Source organism: Rhinatrema bivittatum, chromosome 15 (assembly GCF_901001135.1).
Source record: "Rhinatrema bivittatum chromosome 15, aRhiBiv1.1, whole genome shotgun sequence".
Taxonomy (NCBI): domain Eukaryota; kingdom Metazoa; phylum Chordata; class Amphibia; order Gymnophiona; family Rhinatrematidae; genus Rhinatrema; species Rhinatrema bivittatum.
The window spans coordinates 43929915-43956079 of record NC_042629.1 but is presented as its reverse complement, the minus strand read 5'-3'; the positions used below and the strand labels follow the sequence as shown (position 1 = coordinate 43956079).

At 45.8% G+C, this 26165-nt stretch overlaps 1 protein-coding gene across 1 annotated transcript in view; it reads right to left on the bottom strand.

Annotated features, from left to right (window-relative positions):
- The window catches only part of TMEM39A (transmembrane protein 39A), a 77652-nt gene that overhangs the window by 13582 nt on the left and 37905 nt on the right, over window positions 1–26165 (bottom strand). Inside the window, exons 3-8 of the mRNA XM_029578653.1 lie at window positions 19096–19318; window positions 18310–18393; window positions 15647–15801; window positions 14856–15204; window positions 3079–3266; window positions 1993–2113 (exon numbers count right to left, since the gene is read on the bottom strand). Of these exons, the coding sequence (XP_029434513.1) occupies window positions 1993–2113; window positions 3079–3266; window positions 14856–15204; window positions 15647–15801; window positions 18310–18393; window positions 19096–19318 (1120 nt within the window). The remainder of the gene's footprint in view (window positions 1–1992; window positions 2114–3078; window positions 3267–14855; window positions 15205–15646; window positions 15802–18309; window positions 18394–19095; window positions 19319–26165) is intronic.

Genomic DNA, 26165 nt, shown 5'->3' with positions numbered 1-26165 from the left:
GCTTAATTGTGCGTTTAGTGAAAAATAATTTGCACTGATTTGTTTTAAATGTGCTACTTGCTAACGTCAGGGCATGCCCCCTAGTTCTTGTACTATATAAAAGAATAAGTAACCAATCCCCATTTACCCATTCTAGTCATATCTAGAATAACGCAAATCATATCAGGATTTCTTGTGCATGCTATGTTTTACTGTGTGCACAGGGTTCATGCACTCATGAGCAACAAGGAATGAGTCTTTCTAAAAAAGGAGTTCACCACAGACCTGAATGAAGACTAGAGCTATAGCAGGGTGGTAGAAACTTAGATACTTAAGCCAAAAAGTCCTGAAATCTAAGTCTTTTTCATAGACTATTCTTGCTAACTGATGTGGAACAGATTCACGGGATAACGCGTCTTCCTTTGTCACTAATGTGACAGGTTCAGAGAAGACCCCAGCTGGATTACACATGCCAGGTGCACAGCAGCCCATCCTTCTGTCTTGGCCTTCTTAAAGAGGTTAGCTTTCCAGGATGTCAGCCTCTGGCCTCCATGTGCTCCAGATGAGCCTCTTTTTTTTGTGGAGGATGAAGCGCTGCAGTAAACCCTTATCCTCCGAGTAAGGAGCTTTGCTCAGAGTCTGCCCCCTCATTCTCTCACTATTATTTGCTTTCTGAGGTAAGGAAGTGGTTAGCAAATAGGGGTCCGGCTTTATTTGACTCAAACCCTTGCACATCCGTGTGCTTATAATTCAACAAGGCAGGTGAAAACAGTTTGTGTGCAGGAGGACCTTCACTATGTAACAGTTCAGAGAGATCAGCCTGAGCACACGGAATAACTTGCACGGCCCACACCCAGGCAGCGAATTCAGTGCTTCGGCTTGTGAGGGACTTTTACAGGCTAAGCACCTCTAGAAACCTGAAGCCTTTTTCTCAGCCATGGTTAGAAAAAAACAGAGCCATTAAAAATAACTTGGAATTTTTTAAGAGAAAGTTAAAAGGGAGAAGAGGAACATTAGGAAGAAAGCTAAAGTGGAAAAGGAAAAAGGCAAAACCCCAGGGAAACTTGTGTGAAACGAGACGCTGCTGTTATCCGTTCCACGGATGAAAAAGGGACTGAGGGGGGGGCTTCGCTGAGGGCTGCTTGGTGCAGCGTCTACTGCACGTCTACAAAGCCGAGCCAGTGAGCTGCCGCTGCCTGTACATGGTGCCGTGCGATGACATCGGCCCACATGTGGGACTGCAATCTGCTTGTCCAGGGAGACAAAGCTTACTTCCCCCCCCCACCACCACCACCACCCTTCCCCTCAATCTTTGTCATGGAGAGCAAGAACACTCTGTGAAGCATTAAGACATTCCACCATTCCCCTTGGATTTCTACAGGGCAGAAGGGATTAAGCGCTACACCAGTTCCCATGACTTACACTTCTGGTCTGTCCCTGCTCCCGCCCCCCCCCCCCCCCCCCCCCCCAGACAGTGGAATTTCCTAAAAGCTCACTGTACTAGGGAGGATGCCTCCCACCACCATTTGATCTCACCACAAATGTTGCTTTACTGATTCAGTCAAACACATCCTGTAACCCCCTTCTCTGCATTCAAGCTCTTTGGGCTGCGCATGCAGAAATCAAACACTACTGCTCCAGCAGCAACATTCATGGTCTGGTCAAGCAGTAGTCAGGAAAGCAGCTCAGGCTGCTGCACCCTACTCTCTAACAAAGACTTTTACTGGCATAATCAGCTGAGACGTGGAAGATAAAATAGGCAGAAGCTGGGATCAGCAGAGGGTGGCAGCCTCTTGAAAGCCAGAGCGGGAAGCATGAAGGCTTTGCTGGGCATGATGTGTAAAAGTCTAAGCAGCTGAAAGCAGATTAAACACAATCGGATAACGTATATACTACAAAGTTCATCGCAAAGATATTTTTACACACCCTAGAAAATAAGCTTTACGCTACAATAATTTACTGGCGTGCACAACCAAAGTAGCCCACTTCCCCATCCACCAACATCATACTTACATAAAATCTAGCATGCGAGACATCTGAAGGCACTGCTACATTGTAAGGCCCTACAGCCTTATATAAACATCGACTGTGTCGTACCAAAACTCCCTGTGGCCAGATTGTATTCTCTGACCAGCTGCAGAAAAAGAAAAAAAAAAAAAAGATGAGGCAAGGACGAAAGGAGAACCATGCAGCCGTTACGCCAGTGCAACTGAAAAGGCAGAACATTGTCTGGGCCAAAATGTATACTGCAGCTAGACTGCTAACATATTAAAAACAAACAGGGGGAGGGAGGCAGCTAATCCTCACTTCTTAAAGAGCAGGGGTTTAAATATACAAGACCAAGGGCATAAAGGTACAGGAGGGTGGACGTTGCCACAGTCGGCAGCAAAGCAGGGCGCCAGTAGCCCGTGTGCCACTATAAATTACAATCACTGCCACCAGACAGTGATAAAGAAGCTCTCGCTACAGCAGCGAGTCCATTCTGGGAATGACAGAAAGGGCTTTTTCCGTACTGGCACTGCTGTGCTGAATCTGAAGCATCAGCCTGTGCCAATGAAAAACCCAAGCCAGAGCCCACCCCTCCCGTAGCAAGCTCAGGGGTAGATTCTGCAACAGAAAAGTATGCAGCAAAGTTTCTGAAACTGTACAGCTATTCTACAAACCTGCACAAATTTGAATCATTTTTCATAGTAAGTAATGTACATTTATTTTGCATAACAAAAATAAAGGAAGGTATCCAAAACACACACATACAAGCTCCCCCCATCTCATCTTTCACACACGATTTCCCAGCCTTTCACAACTCATCCCCTAGCCCCCAGATCCTCTTTTGTCCAGTGATCCCACCACCCCATCCTTCTCCCGTCCTGCGCCACTTGGGCTAGCAGGAGAAGGAAGAGAACAGCAGGAACTGGTTGATTCCATGGCCTCAGAATCACAGGGGCCCTGCATAAAGAACCAAGAAAAGAGCACAGAGTGCACACTTACTGGGTCTGTGCCACTGCAAAACTACTAGTATCAGTTGTACAACTTCTCTGCCCCTTTTTTCTGCATTCTCTCTAGATATTATGACAGCATTCCCTGGAGGCATATACTCACATGTGCTGCGGTGCGTTGCTGTAAGACCCGTGTTCCAGCCTCTGCCATTTGCCCAGGTGGGCAGCAGATTTGTGCAGCTGATCGCAGTATTTGGGTGGCAGCAGCTGCGTAGTCAGCATGACAAAAGCATTGATCCACACCATGATGAGGTGCTCACACGACCAGCGCATGTCATAGTACTGAGTGCTCTGCAAGAGACACGGTGAGGCAGTCAGTAAGATGGGGTTGATTAGAGGGGAAGGGAGGACAATAGCAACCAGCAGCTCTACAGATGGATCACAAACAAGTCGACCCCAGGATCCCCCCCACACACACCTTATTATATCCTTAGTAGAGGTAAAGGAGACCAGCAGTGCAATGGATTTTGAACACGCTGGTGACAAATGGAGGGCAGTGGTAGGAAAAGGATTTAGCAGACAGGTAAAAGACATGGGGGCTGGAGGGAGCTGGTGTTGCTTTGCTTTTGGGAATCCATAGGCGCATCTATCCAGAATGGTAGAAACCCAGGGGAAGAATCTCCACTGAGCAGGCTGGATGAGACAATTCACCGAGAAACAAAGACTATGGCAGATAAAGACCATACAGCCCATCCACACCTCCTGCTCCTTTTTGCAATCTCTTCCTCCCCTTCAGAGATCCTTTGTGCTTGTCCCTTGCTTTACTGAATTCTGATAGTGTCTGTGTGTTAACAGGCCAAGGTACAAAAACCAAGGCGTGTTATAACCTCTTTGCATAAAGACCAATACTATACCCCCAATAACAGAGGTAATCAATAGTTAATCCAATCTATATAAATAAAAATGTTAAATAGTTTGGACAAAATCGCTAATCTCAGAAACCACTGAACCAATTGCTTTCAAATTTGGACACAACCTTCATTTCGCATACAGGAAGGTTCTTCTGCACTTACATTACAGATATGTCACACCTGTGACAGGTAAAATAGGTTTAAAAATTTTTTTGAGAAAACGACATCTGCTGGACGTAAGCGCCATCTGTTACACCTTACACTAACACACGCTACACTAATCATTTCGCCAGTCCAGGTCCACGTTTCACTTCCCTTTTAACACATTCGCGTACTTTTTTCGCCGGAAGATAACTATTTCCTTTACAGATAAAATACACCCACCACCCTCCTCATACCCCCCCACACACATGCCAAATTGATTTACTTCCCACAGCCTCCCAACACACACAAAACCACCCTCCTCACACCCCCCACACACATGCCAAATTTATTTACTTCCCAGGCCCTCACAACACACACAAAACCTGACAGAAGTCCGGGAGGCTCCAGCGGGGGGCCAGGACCGGTCTGGGACACATCTCCTGCACTACGGCCGTCGGCTGCCAGCACTCAACATGGCGCCGACGGCCCTTTCCCTTACTATGCCACTCGGGGACACCAATGGCGGCAGTAACCCATGTGACATAGTAAGGGCGAGGGCCTCTCGGTGCCATTTTCAGGACTGGCAGCCGGCGGACCTTTGCCCTTACTATGTCAGAGGACCTACCGCTGCCATTGCTCTACCCCACTGACATAGTAAGGGCAAAGGGCCTTCGGAACCCGTTTCAGTGCCCGCAGCCAACGGACCAACGCCAATACATCGCTCCCGGACCGCTCCTGAATGCCTGCTCCACCGACTGACATTTTTATCAGATCTCGGGGGGTCTGGAGGGTGGGGGGTGGTGATGAATTTATTGCGAACATCTTGGGGAGGGGTCACGAGGGGGGGGCAGATTTCATTCATTCAGCAACTCTGGGGGGGGGGCAGGGGGGGCTACAGTTTTTTGCAGGGCTGGGGGAGGGGGGACAGGAGAGTGTGGGGTGGTTAGTTTAAGAGAACTTTTCTCATAGGGTTGTTTTTTGGGGGAAGGGGGAGGTTCACACACAAATACATACACTAAACTTGCACGATCTCGGGAACGCACCAAAATAGCCCTCCCCAGACCACAAAACAAATTTGGAAGTGCAAATTTGGTTAGGCACTACCCTATTTGGCTACATAACACGCACAGACGCCCAGGGACAGACCACATGTAGCACCAACAATTTAAATTTCCCAGGTCTTGGGAGGGGGCAGGAGGGTGGGGGGTTATTATTTGATTTAAAGGGTTGGGATTGGGGGGGGGTTTCCCCACAGAAATAGAAAGACAAAGGTTTTCTGATCTGAAGGGTAGGCAGTAGGCGGGGGGAGGTGACAGTGAGGGGAGGGAGAATGAGGGGGGGAGGTGCTTGTCAGGGGAGGGAGAATGAGGGGAGAGGTGAGTGTGAGGGGAGAGAGTTGGAGTGGGGACAGGGGAGGGAAGGGGGGGGTGAGTGACCAAGGGGGAGGAGGATGAGTGACTGAGGTAAATGAGCAAGGGGAAGGAGGAGGGAGGGTAAAGAACCTGACTCTGCCACTGCAACGCGTGGCTGGGTACTGCTAGTAATATTCATAAAATATGTATTACAATGTACTCCTACATATAAAGATTAACAAAAAATCCTTCAATTTTCAATATACACTATCACAAAAAAATCAGCGTGAAAGTATCAGATGTACATTGTTACCCCATCAACAAAACAAAACACCTAACCCTCATACAACTTTATGAAAAATATTACATCACTTCACACACATCCACACAATTTACATTCTAAAATACTTGCATAAATGCAACCTCCCAATTAACTAACTACTCCCCCACAATTAACATGTTAAAAATAGTTACATATAAAGACCACATTTTCCCCAACTACATGCAACTATATTGACTATTCTCAGCAAGGACCATCATTTCACCCATAAGGGCATTTTAAAAAAAAAAAAAAAAATGAAAGGTAACAACATACTTCACCAAACTGGTACAAAAGTCCACACTGCAAACACTTGAGCAATGAAAAATGATGATAAATTATTGAGAGTCAAATAAATGATTATACAATACGCTCAAGCTGACTCAATTTCCAACACCGCTTGTACTTCGACCTTAAACAAAAATAACTTGCTTGCATTCACATAAGGGTTCAACTTCAAATATACAACTTCGATCTTCTTAAATATCCAATCCGGACTTCTCTAAACATTTCCAAACTCAGTGTCTTTATTAAACAATTTCAACAGATGAAGTCTTTAGCTCTTCCAGTGTACGCTCATATATATTCTGCACACGCTAATTGCCGGTGTTTAAAGCGAACCTTATAGCACTGTAATACCCATGGACCGAGATACACTCCAATGATGGTGAGGACAATCTGGAACTCCGAGCCCCAGAAGGGCATCCCTTGCTCCAGACTGGATAGGGTTTCCCACCACACAAGGGATTGCCGGAAGGGAGTGGTGACCAGGACAGGAGCCTGAGATCTCAGGTGGCTTGACACCACTGGGAACATAATGTCCACTGATCCCTGTGCATGTGAAGCCAAGCAAATTTTTTACCCACCGGTGAGAAGTTGTACATGTGCATGCGATGCAAAGAGCTCCTGGCTCTCAGAGAACGAGTCCGATCTCTGGAGGCTAGAGTGGCAGACCTGGAGGAGCTGAGGGAGACAGAGAGGTATATAGATGAGACCTTCAGGGACATAGTAGTCCAGTCCCAACTTCAGACTGGCAGCCCTGGTGCTGCCTTGGAGGAAGAAGGTCTCATAATGGGAGAGCACCAACCAGATGTAGCAGGAAAGGATCCTGTAGCAAGGACCTGCTCTCTAGGTGATGCATTGTCCTTTCGCACTGAGGATATCTCCCCAAGGCCTACTGCCCAGGAGGGAAGGGTTAGGTCGGCCGTCATAGTTGGTGATTCGATTATTAGGAATGTAGATAGCTGGGTGGCGGGTGGGCGTGAGGATCGCCTGGTAACATGCCTACCTGGTGCGAAGGTGGCGGACCTCACGCGTCACCTAGATAGGATTTTAGACAGTGCTGGGGAGGAGCCGGCTGTCGTGGTACACGTGGGCACCAACGACATAGGAAAATGTGGGAGGGAGGTTCTGGAAGCCAAATTTAGGCTCTTAGGTAGAAAGATTAAATCCAGAACCTCCAGGGTAGCATTCTCTGAAATGCTCCCTGTTCCACGCGCAGGTCACCAGAGGCAGGCAGAGCTCCGGAGTCTCAATGCGTGGATGAGACGATGGTGCAAGGAAGAGGGATTCAGTTTTGTTAGGAACTGGGGAACCTTTTGGGGAAGGGGGAGTCTCTTCCGAAGGGATGGGCTCCACCTTAACCAGGGTGGAACCAGACTGCTGGCGCAAACCTTTAAAAAGGAGATAGAGCAGCTTTTAAACTAGAACAAAGGAGAAAGCCGACAGTCGCTCAGCAGTGCATGGTTCGGAGAGATGTATCTTTAAAGGATACTAATGATGCATTAGAATTAGGGCATCCCGACAGTGAGGTTCCAATAATTAGAAAAGTAGTCCAAGTGCCTGTAACTAAAAACTCACCTGAGCTAAAAAATTGTAACTTATCCCTATCAATTAAAAAGCAGAATAAAAATACAATCAAAAAACAAACTTTGAAATGTTTGTATGCTAATGCCAGAAGTCTAAGAAGTAAGATGGGAGAACTAGAATGTATAGCAGTAAATGATGACATAGACTTAATTGGCATCTCAGAGACATGGTGGAAAGAGGATAACCAATGGGACAGTGCTATACCGGGGTACAAATTATATCGCAATGACAGAGAGGAGCAGTCGGGAGGAGGTGTGGCGCTTTATGTCCGGGATGGCATAGAGTCCAACAGGATAAACATCCTGCATGAGACTAAATACAAAATTGAATCTTTATGGGTAGAAATCCCTTGTGTATCAGGGAAGACTACAGTGATAGGGGTATACTACCGTCCACCTGGTCAAGATGGTGAGATGGACAGTGAAATGCTAAGAGAAATTAGGGAAGCTAACCAAATTGGTAGTGCAGTAATAATGGGAGACTTCAATTACCCCAATATAGACTGGGTAAATGTATCATCGGGTCACGCTAGAGAGATAACGTTCCTGGATGGAATAAATGATAGCTTTATGGAGCAATTGGTTCAGGAACCAACGAGAGAGGGAGCAATTTTAGATCTAATTCTCAGTGGAGCACAGGACTTGGTGAGAGAGGTAACGGTGGTGGGGCCACTTGGCAATAGTGATCATAATATGATCAAATTTGATTTAATGACTGGAAAAGGAACAGTGTGCAAATCCAAGGCTCTCGTGCTAAACTTTCAAAAGGGAAACTTTGATAAAATGAGAAAAATTGTTAGAAAAAAACTGAAAGGAGCAGCTACAAAAGTAAAAAATGTCCAAGAGGCGTGGTCATTGTTAAAAAATACCATTCTAGAAGCACAGTCCAGATGTATTCCACACATTAAGAAAGGTGGAAAGAAGGCAAAACGATTACCGGCATGGTTAAAAGGGGAGGTGAAAGAAGCTATTTTAGCCAAAAGATCTTCATTCAAAAATTGGAAGAAGGATCCAACAGAAGAAAATAGGATAAAGCATAAACATTGGCAAGTTAAATGTAAGACATTGATAAGACAGGCTAAGAGAGAATTTGAAAAGAAGTTGGCTGTAAAGGCAAAAACTCACAGTAAAAACTTTTTAAATATATCCGAAGCAGAAAGCCTGTGAGGGAGTCAGTTGGACCGTTAGATGATCGAGGGGTTAAAGGGGCACTTAGAGAAGATAAGGCCATCGCGGAAAGATTAAATGATTTCTTTGCTTCGGTGTTTACTGAAGAGGATGTTGGGGAGGTACCCGTAATGGAGAAGGTTTTCATGGGTAATGATTCAGATGGACTGAATCAAATCACGGTGAACCTAGAAGATGTGGTAGGCCTGATTGACAAACTGAAGAGTAGTAATTCACCTGGACCGGATGGTATACACCCCAGAGTTCTGAAGGAACTAAAAAATGAAATTTCAGACCTATTAGTAAAAATTTGTAACTTATCATTAAAATCATCCATTGTACCTGAAGACTGGAGGATAGCAAATGTAACCCCAATATTTAAAAAGGGCTCCAGGGGCGATCTGGGAAACTACAGACCGGTTAGCCTGACTTCAGTGCCAGGAAAAATAGTGGAAAGTGTTATAAACATCAAAATCACAGAACATATAGAAAGACATGGTTTAATGGAACAAAGTCAGCATGGCTTTACCCAGGGCAAGTCTTGCCTCACAAATCTGCTTCACTTTTTTGAAGGAGTTAATAAACATGTGGATAAAGGTGAACCGGTAGATATAGTATACTTGGATTTTCAGAAGGCGTTTGACAAAGTTCCTCATGAGAGGCTTCTAGGAAAAGTAAAAAGTCATGGGATAGGTGGCGATGTCCTTTCGTGGATTGCAAACTGGCTAAAAGACAGGAAACAGAGAGTAGGATTAAATGGGCAATTTTCTCAGTGGAAGGGAGTGGACAGTGGAGTACCTCAGGGTTCTGTGTTGGGACCCTTACTGTTCAATATATTTATAAATGATCTGGAAAGAAATACGACGAGTGAGATAATCAAATTTGCAGATGACACAAAATTGTGCAGAGTAGTTAAATCACAAGCAGATTGTGATAAATTGCAGGAAGACCTTGTGAGACTGGAAAATTGGGCATCCAAATGGCAGATGAAATTTAATGTGGATAAGTGCAAGGTGATGCATATAGGGAAAAATAACCCATGCTATAATTACACGATGTTGGGTTCCATATTAGGTGCTACAACCCAAGAAAGAGATCTAGGTGTCATAGTGGATAACACATTGAAATCGTCGGTTCAGTGTGCTGCGGCAGTCAAAAAAGCAAACAGAATGTTGGGAATTATTAGAAAAGGAATGATGAATAAAACGGAAAATGTCATAATGCCTCTGTATCACTCCATGGTGAGACCGCACCTTGAATACTGTGTACAATTCTGGTCGCCGCATCTCAAAAAAGATATAATTGCGATGGAGAAGGTACAGAGAAGGGCTACCAAAATGATAAGGGGAATGGAACAACTCCCCTATGAGGAAAGACTAAAGAGGTTAGGACTTTTCAGCTTGGAGAAGAGACGACTGAGGGGGGATATGATAGAGGTGTTTAAAATCATGAGAGGTCTAGAACGGGTAGATGTGAATCGGTTATTTACTCTTTCGGATAGTAGAAGGACTAGGGGACACTCCATGAAGTTAGCATGGGGCACATTTAAAACTAATCGGAGAAAGTTCTTTTTTACTCAACGCACAATTAAACTCTGGAATTTGTTGCCAGAGAATGTGGTTCGTGCAGTTAGTATAGCTGTGTTTAAAAAAGGATTGGATAAGTTCTTGGAGGAGAAGTCCATTACCTGCTATTAAGTTCACTTAGAGAATAGCCACTGCCATTAGCAATGGTTACATGGAATAGACTTAGTTTTTGGGTACTTGCCAGGTTCTTATGGCCTGGATTGGCCACTGTTGGAAACAGGATGCTGGGCTTGATGGACCCTTGGTCTGACCCAGTATGGCATTTTCTTATGTTCTTATGTTCTTAAACTGAGTAACATGCACCGTTGCCACCATATGTCCCAGAAGTCGTAGAAACTGGTGTGATGAGACATAGGAGCAACTGGAAACTACCCGAGCGAGGGCATCAAGGCTGTCTGCCCTGACTCGAGGCAGAAAGGCTTTTTCCTGGATGGTGTCCAGCCTGGCCCTGATGAAGTCCAGTTGCAGCGATGGCTGGAGATGAAATTTTGGAAAGTTGATCAGAAATCCCAGATTTTCCAAGGCGCGTATGGTGGCTTTTAAGGAATGCAGTGTCCCCTGTCTGGAATCGCTCTTGATAAGCCAATCATCCGAGGTAAGGGAAGACATGAACCCCTTTGCCTTTGGTGAAGACATGGGGTGCCGATGCTAGGCCGAAGGGCAGTACGTGGTATTGGTAGTGTTCCTCCTCTACCAGGAATCCTAGCTACCTCCGATCTGGAAAAATGGGGATATGGGCATATGCGTCTTTGAGATCGATGGAGCAGAGTCAGTCCCCAGCCCTGAGAAGGGGAATCAAAATACCCAAGACCATTCTGAACTTCTCTCTGACAAGAAACCGGTTCAACGCTCTCGGATCTAGAATGGGGCAAAGGCCACCAGTTTTCTTGGGAATCAGGAAATACCTGGAGTAGAACCTGTCTCCCTGTTGGCCAGGCAGGACTGATTCAACTGCTCTAGCCATTAAGAGGGCGGAGAACTCTACTTGGAAGTATCTGCTGGTTCTCTACACCTCGCCACCAGGGACACGGAGGAGAACGGGGTGGAATTTATTGGAATTGCAATTTGTACCCTACCTTATGATGGATAGGACCCAGTGGTCTGAGGTGACTAATGTCCATCGATGTGCAAATAGCTGCAGATGACACCCCCCCCCCGGGGCAGGGTTGGCTGGCTCAAACGCCCTGGCCGCCAGTCAAAAATTCCGTGACAGGGTTTTGCGGTGGGGCAGGAGCCAGGCTGGGCGTATGAGGTTGCCGTGCCCTCGGTCTTAGTGGAGTCTGCTAAGGCATGACCTAGAGGCCGGCAGGTAGTACTTGCGTGGCCGGTAAAAAGGCTGACTTGGATATTGCCTGGGAGGCTTTTTGCTAGAAGGCTGGGTATCTGAAGTGCTGGCTGACAACTATTGAAGGGTTTCGTGACAGTCCTTTAGTTGAGCCACCACCTCTTTTATCTTGTCCCCGAAAAGATTCTCACCCGTACAGGGCAGATGTGCCAGATGGTCCTGGACCTCAGGGCGTGGGTCGGAGGCATACAGCGAGTCCCAATACCTGTGGCGGCAACTCTCATTGCTGTCTCAAACACATCATACTCAGAACGGACCTCGTGTTTATCATAGACCAGGCCTCCTGAAATTGCTGCAGGAGGCATTCTCCAAACTCTTGGGCTTGTTTTCAGAGGTTCCTGGAGTACTGTCCCATATAAAGCTGATAACAAGCAATCCTAGCTGCTAACATCGAGCCCTGGAATACCCAGCGTCCAAGAGCAGCCAGAGCTCTGTGCTCATGGCCCGGGGGTGCCAAGGCATGAGTCCGAAGTCTCTTCACCTTCTTTAGGGCCTATTCCACCACCACTGACTGGTGAAAAAACTGATGGCACTCAAACCCCATGGTGGGTTGGACCAGATAGACTGCGTCCATCTGCTGGTTCACAGGAGGAACAGAGATGGGGTGTTCTCAAGTTGGGCGACTAGCTCCTTAAAGATGTCATGGACTGAAACAGCCACCACCTCCTTAGGAGCATCAAGAAACCGTAGGATCTCCAATGTGACGAGAATCCTGTTCTGTTAATAGCTGGAAAGGCACAGACTCCGCCATGGCCTTAACAAATCCAGTGGAAAAAAAGATCATCTGGAGGGGATTTCCACCTCTCTTCCGGTGGAGAGGGTTCCGAGGATAAATCTGATTCCTTTGTGGAGGAAAAAAATGCCTCACTCTCCCAGGAATCATAGGGGCTTCCCCTTCACTGTGAATGTCCGGAGAAGCGGGGGGTGGAGCATATACCTGGGCCTTAAACCTCGAGCCAGAGGGCTGCGGGGGCACCAGTGGAACCGAACGTGGAACTGAGGGCATGGGTGGGATCCAGGGCCACAAGGGCACCGACGGATCCCCTGGCTTCGTGAACGCTGGTGGCATCAATGGCACTGGCCCAGTGATCCTAGGAGAGCTAGAGGTTGTCGGGGTGCAACTGAAGTACCATTGACCCTAATGGACCTTCCTTGTCCGAGGAGTCGCTCACCGGAATGGGACCCAGTGGCGGCAGCAACGATGCTCCCCTTTACTGCGAAGGGGCTTGGGACATCGGAGCTGGCTGCATCAGTAAGACACCAAGCAGCAGGTCCAGTCACTCCAGCAGAAGAGCAAGCATCAGTGGAGTCTGCTCTTGTGGCAGTCCCGCTGGAACCAGAGGCTCGATGCTCTGCAGGGCCCGGCCAACCAGAGGTGCCTCTCTAACTCCTCTTCAAAAGTTGCCGAGGATAGAACAGCTGGAGGAGGAGGAGGCAGCGGAATCGGATTGACCCTGGAGTCAAGGGGTGGAACCAAACCCTGGAGTCACGGGGTGGAACCAAACCTTCCACCAGCACCAGTGAGAACCACCGAGAGAAGTCAGGAGGACTGGAGGGAATCTCCTCCTCCGCACGAGGCCGCTTTGGGGGAGGCACAGACATGGTTGACACCTTTCCATGGTCTGACTTCAAAGAGGTCGAGCGGTGTCTGTGTTTCCTTGTCTTCTCTCAGTGCTCACCTCGGTTCTTCCCCGGGACCGACGGCGACGTTGAGGAACCTGACCTAGACTGAGAGTATATGGATCTCACGTGCTTTCCCGCCCCCACCTCAGGATTGAGGAGCAGTAGCGAAGGGGCTACCGAGAGAGTTGAAGAAGAGACACCTTCCCTTGAGGAGTAGAAGTCCCGGACGCCGACGACAGATCCAATTTCTTAGAGCCGAACAGCTTTTCCATTTTGTCTAACCACGCCCGACAGCCCTTAGGAGGTCATCTGGGCACAAAGATCGCAACCACGGATGTCGTGCGATGCCTCCAGGCAAAGAACACAAACCTTGTGGGGGTCTGTGATGGGCATGGTCCGGGGGCACCAGCAAAAGCTTGTTGAAGCCATATCAAAAAAAGAGGTGGCATGCGGTGAATGGCCGGCAGCCACCAGGGGGCAACACTGTCAGTAATCGACCGCGAGTATCAGAAAAAAACAACTTACTGAAAGTGATGAGGAAAAAAAACCCACAAAACTCAGAGGGTCTCGACAATGCTGGAAAGAAAGGGGTCACAAAAACTGGCAAGTTCAATGGTTGATGAGAAGTAAAAGAGCATCAACAAGTTTATTAGACAAACTAAGGGAAACCTCAACAGTCCTAAGAAAATCAAGACGTTGTCCCAGTGATACTACCTCAGTGTCTTATTAGAGAAAGCTATGCAGAGAGAAAAGTTTCAGAAGGCTTCTTCAGGGAGATTCACCCCGTATTCTGTTCTTAATATCCTTAATTCTGAATTAAGGATATTAAGAACAGAATATGGGGGTGATTTGTGAAAAAAAAGATGGTTGGTTTATTGAATCTCCCTGAAGAAGCCTTGTGGTACAAGGTGAAACGAGGCTCTCATTGGAGGAAATAAGATCGTATGTAAAGTGAGAGGAGGAAATAAGATCGCATGTAAAGTGAAAGAAAATTTACCTGTATTTGAGGATAAAAGGAGGAAATAATATCATATGCAAAGTGAAAGAAAATTTACCTATGTTTAAGGATAAAATTGTGTGTAAAAAAGAAACAAAATTATATGCAAAGTGAAGGAAAAGTTACATATGTTTGAATGATATAAAATATATGTTTAAGAGATGTACAATATTTGGCATTTTGAGATCAGGAATTTTTTAATATATGTTTTAAACGTGGGGATGGTAATATGGTGGGTGATGCATGTATGAGGCGTGGACGAGGGTTTCGTATGAATGAGGTTATTGGGAATTACATTCTTAAAACATTAACTCCAACATTTAGGAATGTATCAATAAAGTGTATGTAAATTGATAGCACAAGGTTGGGTCGCTATGAATAAAAAATTGTAAGTTGTAAAACAGGTTGCGAATAAATGATTATCAGGACACTTTCTTCCTAATTGTCTCTGTTTTGTGGGATATTATCTTATGGATGTTCAGAGGATATGCATGTTACATATATCTTAGTAGGTTACCAGTGTATGCATTTCTCTAATAAGAGACATCTAAGGTTATCACTGGCAGTCAGCACGATCACGAGGTCATGCCTGGAACAATCACACGAGCTTGCATCAGGCAGTACCTACTTTTACAAAGCAGAGAGGCAGAAATGCTACATAGTAGGCACTGAAGAGGGAGTTGAAGAGAACTTCCTTGATCCTGCGGTTGAAGTCGGCTTTTAGGCACTCCACCTCATTGCGGATGAGGTCTGGTGACAGCGGACAGCTGTGGGTGGGGATGGATGCGGCATTATTGAATTGTTCTTTCAGACACTCCCGAAGAAGGGAGAGAAAGTCTTTGGGTTTCACCAGGCTGCCAACATCGGTAGCACCGTCTTCCACTAGCTGGTCTTGTACCAAGTAGCCACAGTCTGTCGGAAGAGGTTGAGCCCTGGTATCTTGGTGGAAGCAGCAGAGGGGAACATATACACCAAATCTGGGGAGGGGGGGGAAAAAAAAAAAAGACATTTAGTACCGAGAAGGACATCAAATGACACTGCATACAAATTTTTAAAATAAATAAATTATAGGCCCAGACGTCCTAAGGGTTTCTCCCATTGTATGTTAAGGGAAAAATGCCAAGTACAGCTGGGAAGGAGACAGCTAGGGTGGGAATAAGAAACCAAGAATGTGCATGCATGTAAGGTACCTGAGGAGATAAGGAAGAAAAGTGCACACAAATGTGATAAATATATGAAAAGACTAAGAAGAGAATAGGGTGGGGAGGTGAGGTGAGGAATAGAAGTCTAGAATCTTGAGGGCCAGAAGAGAAAAAAAATGTGAGGAGAGGCATAACAGGTAGCAAAGACAGAACGTGCAGTGAAAGGAGTTTGGGGGCAGTAAACAGAACTGCCATGGAGGAGCAAACGGACACTCACGGGTAGCCAAGGAAGAGTAAGTTGAGGACCGAATGGTTCCTGAAGAGGTTGACCAGGGTCCAGCAGAGCACCCAGCCGCAGAGCGTCAGCAGCACTAGGCGTGCTGTGATCAGGGCTGTGTAGTGAACAACGGACGTTGTCCCCACCTGAGAGGCCTGAAGGGGAGAAAGGAAAACAAAAAAAAAAAAAATTTTAAACTGCAGGTACAGGAACCAGGATCACATTTTTGCTTTAGCTGTGGCAACAAACTCCGGAAGATGCAATTAACTGTGTCCAAAGCATGACAGCTTCAAGCATCCTTCTCCTTGCAGGAGTGTTTTGGGGACAATGATCCATTAGAAGACAGCCCATCCAGATTCAGACATCCAGTTCATGGATAAAAAATAGCCATCAGTGCATTTCTATACAAATTTAGTAGGAAAGCAACTATTAAAATAAAATGATTACGTTTCAGCCTACAGATAAGTGGGGGTATGTAAATTCATTAGAGAAATCTACATCCAGCTACCTAACTGCATGAAACCTGAAGCACAAAATGACTTTTTTTTTTTTTTTGCGTGAATGTTAAATCAGACAGATAGAAAAGATATGGATCAAGAGACAGCTGGTTGGCAATTTTTTAAAAATATATTCTATTAAAATATGTTCACATCCTTGACTTACTAAGTGCATGTGCACACTTTACAGCGTTACTGAAGACATCTTTAGGGAGAGTTACACCAAGTGAAACAGGAAAACATGACGGACCACAAGAAAGTAGACAGGACTTTGGGAGAAGAATCATACCGAGACCTCAAGCTAACTTCTGAGAATCTGATCACTAAAGTTGATTAACCCTTTCCGTGCATGTTAAGAGGTCAGGAACATTTTTTTCTAATTACATCATCTTTAAAATATCAATATGTCTGGAACTACTTATCCCTAAAATTAAATCCATACATATTTGACAGCCGGCAAACAAAATTTAGTTATGAGAATCAACAACATAGTTGGGCAGGGATGTTCTCTTTATAGGTTTAACAAATGTTTAAACATACAAGCCACTCAGACTGCTTGTGGTCTTTTCTCAGGTATTTTTCTCTTTCTAATGGTGAATACATTTAAAAAAAAAAAAAAAAAAAAAGATTCATACACCACAGAGAGAAACATGGGGAAGTGGGTCAGACAAGCAGAGACAAATAATAAAAGTTTTTTGTTCTGTGTCTCGGAATCCATTCGTTTCCAGCTTGGAGTACGAAGGCTTAGCAACCCCTCTGGCCATTGCTAACTGCGTTGACCACAGACCAAAAATTATTATGCTATAAAAAAAAGCATTCGTGGTGGAGTGAACGATGACTGGCCATGTTACTCCAAGCAAGATACACACAGACTTTGTAATGCAGATTCTCACAACCAATAACAACATGTCCTTACTTCCAAAACAGATTCGGCTTTAAGCCGTTCTGCTAAGGCTTACATTGCTGAGGGTGGGTTCTGGGAGGAGTATGTTAATTACATTTTAAAAACATATACTCCACTTTTCCAACAAAATGCCAATCAGAGGATTACAAGCATTTTTGCACCTCAAACTGAACTAAAACCACTTTCAGTTACTGGCAGCATGAAAATGTATTTATGTATTTATCTGAAAGGCTTCTAACCCACTCTTATCACAACTCCTATATGGATGACAATTTGACATTCATAAAATCAAACATAAAACAAGAAATGGTCATCTTGTGGTATAAAGCAACTTGGCTCCTGTTTAACTTTCTAAATGAGATGGAGTGTTAGCAGATCCTGGATTTCAAAGAAAGGTGTATTTTGGCTGGTCATGTCCTGCTTTCCAAAGACCTTCACCAACCCCAGATTCCTCTGTAACAATATCCTGATCACGGTTACATTTATGGTTACAGCAACAGATTACATATATTATGGGCCATTATATATTAGATATATTGCTCGCTCTAAGTAGACTGCTCTTTCCAATTAGATTCATGATCAAGTTTGCAATTAATGGGTCTACAGGGAGAAAAGCTGCTGAATGCTATAGTCTCTGTCCAGTTCTTGCTCAGGCACCGATGACAATAAAGCAAACACCAGGGAAAGATGGAGTCCTCCTTGTGTCTAGCCAAGGGCTTTGGCGCACTGACAGGGAAATGTAAGAGACGAGCTTGCACTGCTGCCTCCCTTGTGCAGGGAATAAACTGAGGGCCCACCCACTGTCTCTCACAGGCACAAAATTCACTCTGGAAGATATTTAAAGACAGCAAAGCAAAAGCATTTTACCCACAGATTTTGCATTAATATGCAAAGAGAAAAGTAGGCACATACTTTCCCCTCTGAAAATCATTCCAGGGAAAAAAAAAAAAACTACCCGCACACATTGACACCTGCTAATTTGTGCAGGTAGTTGTATCAAGAAAAATTATGTGCCTGCTTTGAAACTTCAAAAGTCTGCGCGTAAGGTACAAAATCCTCCCCAGCGCCTCCACTCACCGTGGGTAAAAGTGCATGCAGAGGCCCTCCCTACATGCACGCTTTTGCTCTCCCACAGGGCTGGCAATTTTTTTTTTAGAGGCACATTTCCACGGATAATGCACGGTTTTGCCCATGGAAATGGCTTTTAGAATTCCCCCTCCAAATGGCCAAACAAGTAGCAGGGGGACAGAAGACGACTTTACCTCTGAAATGAGGGCCCACACCAGCCTCCGTGCCAGCATGACCGTGATGAACGCAGCCAGGTGGTAGTCGATTAAATGAAAATTCTGCAGAGAGAAAGAAGGTTACAGAGTGCAAGCCACATCAGCCCCGGACAGACTAAAAGCATTTGAGTGGTTAGTCACTTGTGGCATATCTTCAGAAGGCAAAATGTCCACCCTCCAAAATCCACCCCCACCGCACAAGTAAAAAGCAAAGTCCATCCTGAACATTAACCTCCATCAGCTTACCCAAATGTATTTTGAAAAAAAGCATCTAGGCAAATCTTTTCTATTGCAGAGGGTGCTGGCAATGATATAGGTAACAGTGCAAGCCAGTATAGTGCCCTGGGAGGGGAAATAGAGGTGGCGGCAGTAGTGATGACAGGTAAGGGAGATCCGAGGATCTCTGCTAAATCAAAACATGGTACTGCTGATACAGCACAGTGCCACGACGCGCTGGCACGTTCATCAGGTGCATCTGAACCACAGCAACAAGGAAAGCAATTAACGAGAACTGCACGTTGCTTTATTAACTCCTGAGCAGTCAGAGGAATCTGCAGCTCTTGCCTATCTTACCCCTCAGTCCCTAACACGACTTCAGAACACTTCTAAATTATAGCACCACGCCTAGGGCCAGAGTGAAAATTCTCTCTCCAATCTCCTTTGATGCACCTTCGTGAGGGATAAGAAAGAGAAATGAACTTACAGTATCGCCAAAAAGGGAAACTCATCCTAACCCAGCACACAGAGAGGCATGGGAGGACTCACCAGGGAGGTACAGGAGGCGGGGTGATTATATGGATACCACCACACGGTCTTGTAGATATTGATATACTGAATGAACAGGGCCACCAGCAAGTAGACGAAGAAGAGGAACTCGAAGAGAAGGCTTCCGTCCAGTGGCAGGTCAGGGATACGGCAGTGGCGCACGGGCTCCGGAGTGATTAGAGCAGTGATGGGAGGGGCCGAGAGGCCAAGAGCACTACCATTCCTGTAATACAAGGTGTCGTACAATCAGAATGCACACACAAAGTGCATGCACACAGGACTAGAGTATAACTTCAAATTATCACTAGTTATTGAATGCTGTGATTCTGTTTTATTGGCCCAAGTATTTTCCTCCTGCTCCTTGGGGGCTTCTGGCCCAATCATAACCAGCCTCTGACGGATTTCAGTACCATGAACCTTCAATCTGCATCTACCTAGGAATTTCTTCCCTCTGTTTTATTTTCCCCTCCCCACTATAGCAACAAACCTCAGCCAAACTTGTAATCATGGGCTCTAAATCAGGCCAGCAGGGACATCACCATCTCACTCCACCCCGCCCCATTGAGTATGCCAATGCTGTCTCTGCAGCATTCCCAGCCAGCCCGGGGGAGCCAGTTAAAATGGTTTTATAAATTAGTCTTTTTAATATTTTTTTTCCGGTAGTAATGAACTTGTAGAAACTCTGCTTCTCTTGCTAGAGTATTCCTGCAGTTACCCCGGCACAATACCATATATGGAAGTGCATTCCTGCAGGAAGCCCGGTGCTATGCTATACATAAAAGAGCAGTCCTGCAAAAAAGATACGGGAAACCAGGCTGTGAAGGAATGAAATATTCCAAAACTGGCTTTGGATACACAGTGCTGACCCCTTAAAAAGGTCAACAAATCTGCAAATTATCTGCAGCAAGCAAACACCAGATTTTGCCATCAAAGACTGTGGTGTGCCAGAGCCTCTGCAGCATGCTGGCACTGCATGGAAAGACTATACTGTTACTCAGTCATACAGTAGGACTTCTTCTGAATCAGTGACCATGCCTCCTCTCCCCTGGGATCCTAAAGTAAGGAAAATTGGTTCTTACCTGCTAATTTTCGTTCCTGTAATACCACAGATCAGTCCAGACTCCTGGAGTTTGTTCTCGTGCCAGAAGATGGAGACAGATACATTTTACTCACACTACTATATAACCCAGTGTGCCACCTGCAGTCCCTCAGTATTGACCTGTACCCAAGCCAAGATGTCAAAAGCTAAAAAATTCAACAGCTCGCTCCCTCCCTCACGAACAGGAGGTTGGTGATACTGTAACACCCTGGAAACAAAAACCTCTGTCCCAGAGTAACAGTAAGACAGCATAGAGAACTGCTAACAACTCTGCATTAAATACAACAGACAAAATGAGCTGTCGACTCTCCTCCTTTTCATGGGCAGGTCTCTGGCATGCTCTGTGGTTCTAGAGAAGCGGAAATTAGCAGGTAAGAACCAATTTTCCTTTCCAGTATGTACCCAGATCAGTCCAGACTCCTGGGATGTATCTAAACCCACTAAACTGGGTGGGACCAAAACACGCCGCAGTCGGAGCTCTGACATCCAAGTGATAGTGTCTGGTGAAGGTATGCAGAGACTTCCAAGTCGCTGCCCTGCAAATCTCCCATGGCAACACCTGCTGAGCTCGGACCAGGAGGCAGGCTGCGCATGTGTTGAATGAGCCCGCAAACCTTCAGGTACCGGCCCTCCCATTAGAGATGCATGCTAAACCAATCGCCTGTTTAAGCCAACGTGCAATCGTAGCCATGGAAGCTTGATGCCCCTTCTCTGGATCATTCTAGAGAACAAAAAGGTGATCTGAAGTACGAAAATCATTAGTGACTTTCAAATATTGTAACAATGCACACCGGACATCCAAAAATCTCAGTTCTCTTGCAGGAGAAGCAGAGGAATCCAAGCCCGGAAAGGCCAGTAGTTCTACAGTTTGATTAACTTGGAACCCCGACATCAACTTCGACAAAAAGGAGTGCACCATGCATAAAGATACCCCTGCCTCTGAAATCTGTACAAACAGATCCAGCATTACAAAGCGTAGAGCTCTGAAGAAAGACTAAATAAATTCTTTGCTTCTGTGTTTACTAATGAGGATGTTGGGGAGATACCAGTTTCGGAAATGGTTTTCAGGGGTGATGAGTCAGACGAACTGAAAGAAATCACTGTAAACCTGGAAGATGTAGTAGGCCAGATTGACAAACTAAAGAGTAGCAAATCACCTGGACCGGGTGGTATGCATCCTAGGGTACTGAAGGAACTAAAAAATGAATTTCTGATCTATTAGTTAAAATTTGTAACCTATCATTAAAATCATCCATTGTACCTAAAGACTGGCAGGGGGCCAATGTAACCCCAATATTTAAAAAGGGCTCCAGGGGCGATCCAAGAAACTATAGACCAGTGAGCCTGACTTCAGTGCCAGGAAAAATAGTGGAAACTATTCTGAAGATCAAAATCGTAGAGCATATAGAAAGACATGGTTTAATGGAACACAGTCAACATGGATTTACCCAAGGGAAGTCTTGCCTAACAAATCTCCTTCATTTTTTTGAAGGGGTTAATAAACATGTGGATAAAGGTGAACCAGTAGATGTAGCGTATTTGGATTTTCACAAGGCGTGTGACAAAGTCCCTCATGAGAGGCTTCTAAGAAAAGTAGAGAGTCATGGGATAGGAGGCGATGTCCTTTCGTGGATTACAAACTGGTTAAAAGACAGGAAACACAGAGTAGGATTAAATGGTCAATTTTCTCAGTGGAAAAGGGTAAACAGTGGAGTGCCTCAGGGATCTGTACTTGGACCGGTGCTTTTCAATATATATATATATATATATATATATATATATATATATATATATATATATATATAAATGATCTGGAAAGGAATACGATGAGTGAGGTTATCAAATTTGCGCATGATACAAAATTATTCAGAGTAGTTAAATCACAAGCGAATTGTGATAATTACAGGAGGACCTTGCAAGACTGGAAGATTGGGCATCCAAATCGCAGATGAAATTTAATGTGGACAAGTGCAAGGTGTTGCATATAGGGAAAATAACCCTTGTTGTAGTTACACGATGTTAGGTTCCATATTAGGAGCTACCTCCCAGGAAAAAGATCTAGGCATCATAGTGGATAATACTTTAAAATCATCAGCTCAGTGTGCTACAGCAGTCAAAAAAGCAAACAGAAAGTTAGGAATTATTAGGAAGGGAATGGTTAATAAAACGGAAAATGTCATAATGCCTCTATATCGCTCCATGGTGAGACCGCACCTTGAATACAGAGTACAATTCTGGTCGCCGCATTTCAAAAAAGATATAGTTGCGATGGAGAAGGTACAGAGAAGGGCAACCAAAATGATAAAGGGAATGGAACAGCTCCCCTATGAGGAAATACTAAAGAGGTTAGGGCTGTTCAGCTTGGAGAAGAGACGGCTGAGGGGGGATATGATAGAGGTCTTTAAGATCATGAGAGGTCTTGAACAAGTAGATGTGACTCTGTTATTTACACTTTCGAATAATAGGACTAATCGGAGAAAATTCTTTTTCACTTAATGTACAATAAAGCTCTGGAATTTGTTGCCAGAGGATATGGGTAGTGCAGTTAGTGTAGCTGGGTTCAAAAAAGGTTTGGATAAGTTCTTGGAGGAGAAGCCCTTTAACATGTGGTAAATCAAATTTACTTAGGGAATAGCCACTGCTATTAATTGCATCAGTGGCATGGGATCTTCTTAGTGTTTGGGTAATTGCCAGATTCTTGTGGTCTGGTTTGGCCTCTGTTGGAAGCAGGATGCTGAGCTTGATGGACCCTTGGTCTGACCCAGCATGGCAATTTCTTATGTTCTTATGAAATTCTCCTTGCTGAACAAATAGCTACCAGGAAACCACCTTAAGCGTTAAATCCTTCAAAGTTGCTCTCCTCAGTCATTTAAACGGCACTGCACACAAACCAGTAAGCACCAGATTAAGATTCCAAGCTGAATGTGTCTTCCGCACCCACAGATGCAAATTCTTCACTCTTCGAAGAAAACATATGACATTTGGATGCACCAACAGGGAATAGCCCCGTATTTTACCATGAAGACAACTCAGAGCCACTACCTGAACCCTCAGAGAGTTAAAAACCAGACCTTTGACCAAACCCGCCTGAAGAAAAGTCAAAATATGCGACACTGTAGCTTGCAATGCCTGCACACTCCTGATCATACACGAGGACTCAGACTTTCCAAGTCGCACATAAGATAAAGACGTGGAAATTCGTCTGGCCTGCAGCAAGGTGGTGATAACTGCTTCCGGATAACCCCTCCACTTAGCCATCTCCTCTCCAAAGCCAGGCCAAGAGACAAAAGTAAGCTGCCTAGTCCAAAAATATGGGGCTCTGGTGGAGAAGATTCTCCAGATGTCTAAACTTCAGGGGCCCATTTATGGCCATATTGACGAAACCCACGAACCAAGGATGGTGCAGCCACTTTGAGGCCATCAGAATGACGTCTCCTGAATGCCTCTCTATCTGCAGTATCACCTTGCTCACCAGAGGCCATTGGGGGGAAGACATACAGAAGCAAGTTAAGAGGCCGTGGCAGAACCAGAGCGTCGATGCCCTCCGCACCATGCACTCTTCGTCGGCTGAAGAACAGAGGCACTTTTGCGTTCTGGTTGCTATTAGGTTCATATTAAGCGAGCCCCATCTCCTGTGAATGAGAGACATTGCTACATCTGACAGCTCCCACTCTCTGGGGTCCAACGCCTTGTGACTCAAGAAGTCTGCCTGCACATTGTCTAGCCCAGCAATGTGCAATGCCGCTATTCTCTCCAAGTGCTGTTCTGCCCAGAGAATCAACACCTGCACTTCTTGGGCCACTGCCCGACTCCTGGTTCCACCTTGTCAGTAGACATAAGTCACTTTTGTCGCATTGTCCGAATGAACTCTCACTGGACAACCTCACAATCATAGCAGAAAGGCAAGCAAAGCAAATTGCACCGCTTTTGTCTCTAACTAATTGGTAGACCAAGAATCCGCTTTCCTCGACCACTGGCTCTGTGCTGCCTGATCCTGACACACTGCTCGCCAGCACAAAAGGCTGGCATCGGTAGTGACAACTGGAACGCCCAACAGTACCCCATGTTTCCAGATTGGCCTGGTGGCTGCTTTGGGCAAGACTGTCCTTGCCTTCCCCTTTGAGTGGAAGAGGAATATGAAACTTCCCCAACGGAGTCCACCAGGAGAGAAAAGCCCTCTGAAGAGGCCACGAATGTGTGCGAATACCCAAGGAACTAATTCCAAGGTCAACGCCATGGACCCCAGGACCCACAAATAGTCCTACGCCCTGGGCACCGGAAGCATGAACAGGTGACGAACATGTCCCTGAAGTTTAAGAATCCTCTCTTCCATGAGGAACACTCTTCTCCTGTTGTGTGTTGAACGTGCCCCCAGATACTCCAGCGAATGAGGGGGAACGAAATGGCTCTTCGAAAAATTCACCACCCAGTCTAAAAACTATAATAGACACAGCACCTTTTGCACAGACTGTTGACAGAGGTCTTCTGACTTTTCCCTTATGAGCCAGTCGTCCAGGTACAGATGCACCAGCACCCCTTCCCTTCTTAACTTCACTGCCACCACCAATATCTCCTTGGTGAACATATGTGGCACCATCGCTAGACCAAAGGGAAGGGCTCAAATGTTGCCCCAGTATCATGAACCACAGCAACCTCTGGTGTTCCTGTCTGATAACTATGTGCAAATAAGCCTGCTTCTGCTTAGGAAGACTGGATTTTTTCTACAATTTGGGTCCCCCCCCCCACCATGGATCGAGTCCATGCTCTCCTGATGCTTTCCTGGTCAAGAAGGCCTGCTGCATCAGGAGAACAAACTCCAAAGAAAAGACCTGGGAGTCATCCAAATCCTGGCCCTGAGAAACTCCAACATCTGTGACACCATCATCTAGAGGGAAATCATCTCCTTCAAAATCCCCTCGATCTATCCCAGCACCTGCCCCAGACAGGGACAGGAGTGGTGGGGAAACATCAGGTTCTCCCAAGGCCGCAGAGGACTGTGGGCAAAATCCAAGATGGCCGCTGTTGCTCCCATGCTGCAAGAGGGAGGCCCTGAAGATACCAAGCAATCATGAGTGGAGGGATCTGTCAACACGCCCTCTCCACCAGCACACCCAGCGCCAAGATTTTGTTGGTTCAGGCGCAAACGCAACCCCCTGCAGATCCAACAGACTATGCTGTGCAGCATTGCTCTGATAGCGTGGCTTAGCGGTGCGAGCTTTCCTCTGCTCCTGGAGACCGCACAGTTTAGTGCCGTGAGCTTCACTTCCTCCGGAGACCTGCCTGCGCCCTGCAACAACCACCGGTCACCAGCCCTGGATTCCAAGCACTACAGCAATTGCCCAGCACCAAAAAATACAGATCTTTCTTAACTTTTTCTTTTTTTTTGGTGGGGGGGGGGGGGGGGGGGGGGGGAGAGCAACTGTACAAGTACAACAAACTCAGGGAAGAAGACATAATAATCAAAAAATACTTCCCTGTTTCTTCTGGGCTCGAGCACACTGGATTGCCAGCAGGGCAGCCTGCTGCCTTGTGAGGGCCGAGGGATCTGGACAACCAGACATCCGCTCTATGGAATTCTGGACAGAGCTAAAGAGAGTCACCAACCTCCTGCTCGTCTGCCTCAACCAGGACCTTACAAATCCCTGGGAGGAATCCACTGCAAATCGTCTGCTCCTATCTCTTTCCTTTTACTCCCCACCCCCCCCCCCAAGACTGCAGGTTTTGCACCATCTGCTAGAGACAGAAAACTACTGAGGGACTGTAGGTGGCAAACTAGATTATATAGCAGTGTCAGTAAAACTTATCTGTCTCCATCTGCCGGCAGGGGTACAAAACCCAGGAGTCTGGACTGACCTGGGTACATACTGAACTAAGCAATATTGCATATAATTGCAGTTCAAGTGTTCACCAGATCTACCCTATTAACAACATACGCCATCAAGATCAGGTCACCATTTAGAATGACTTCCTG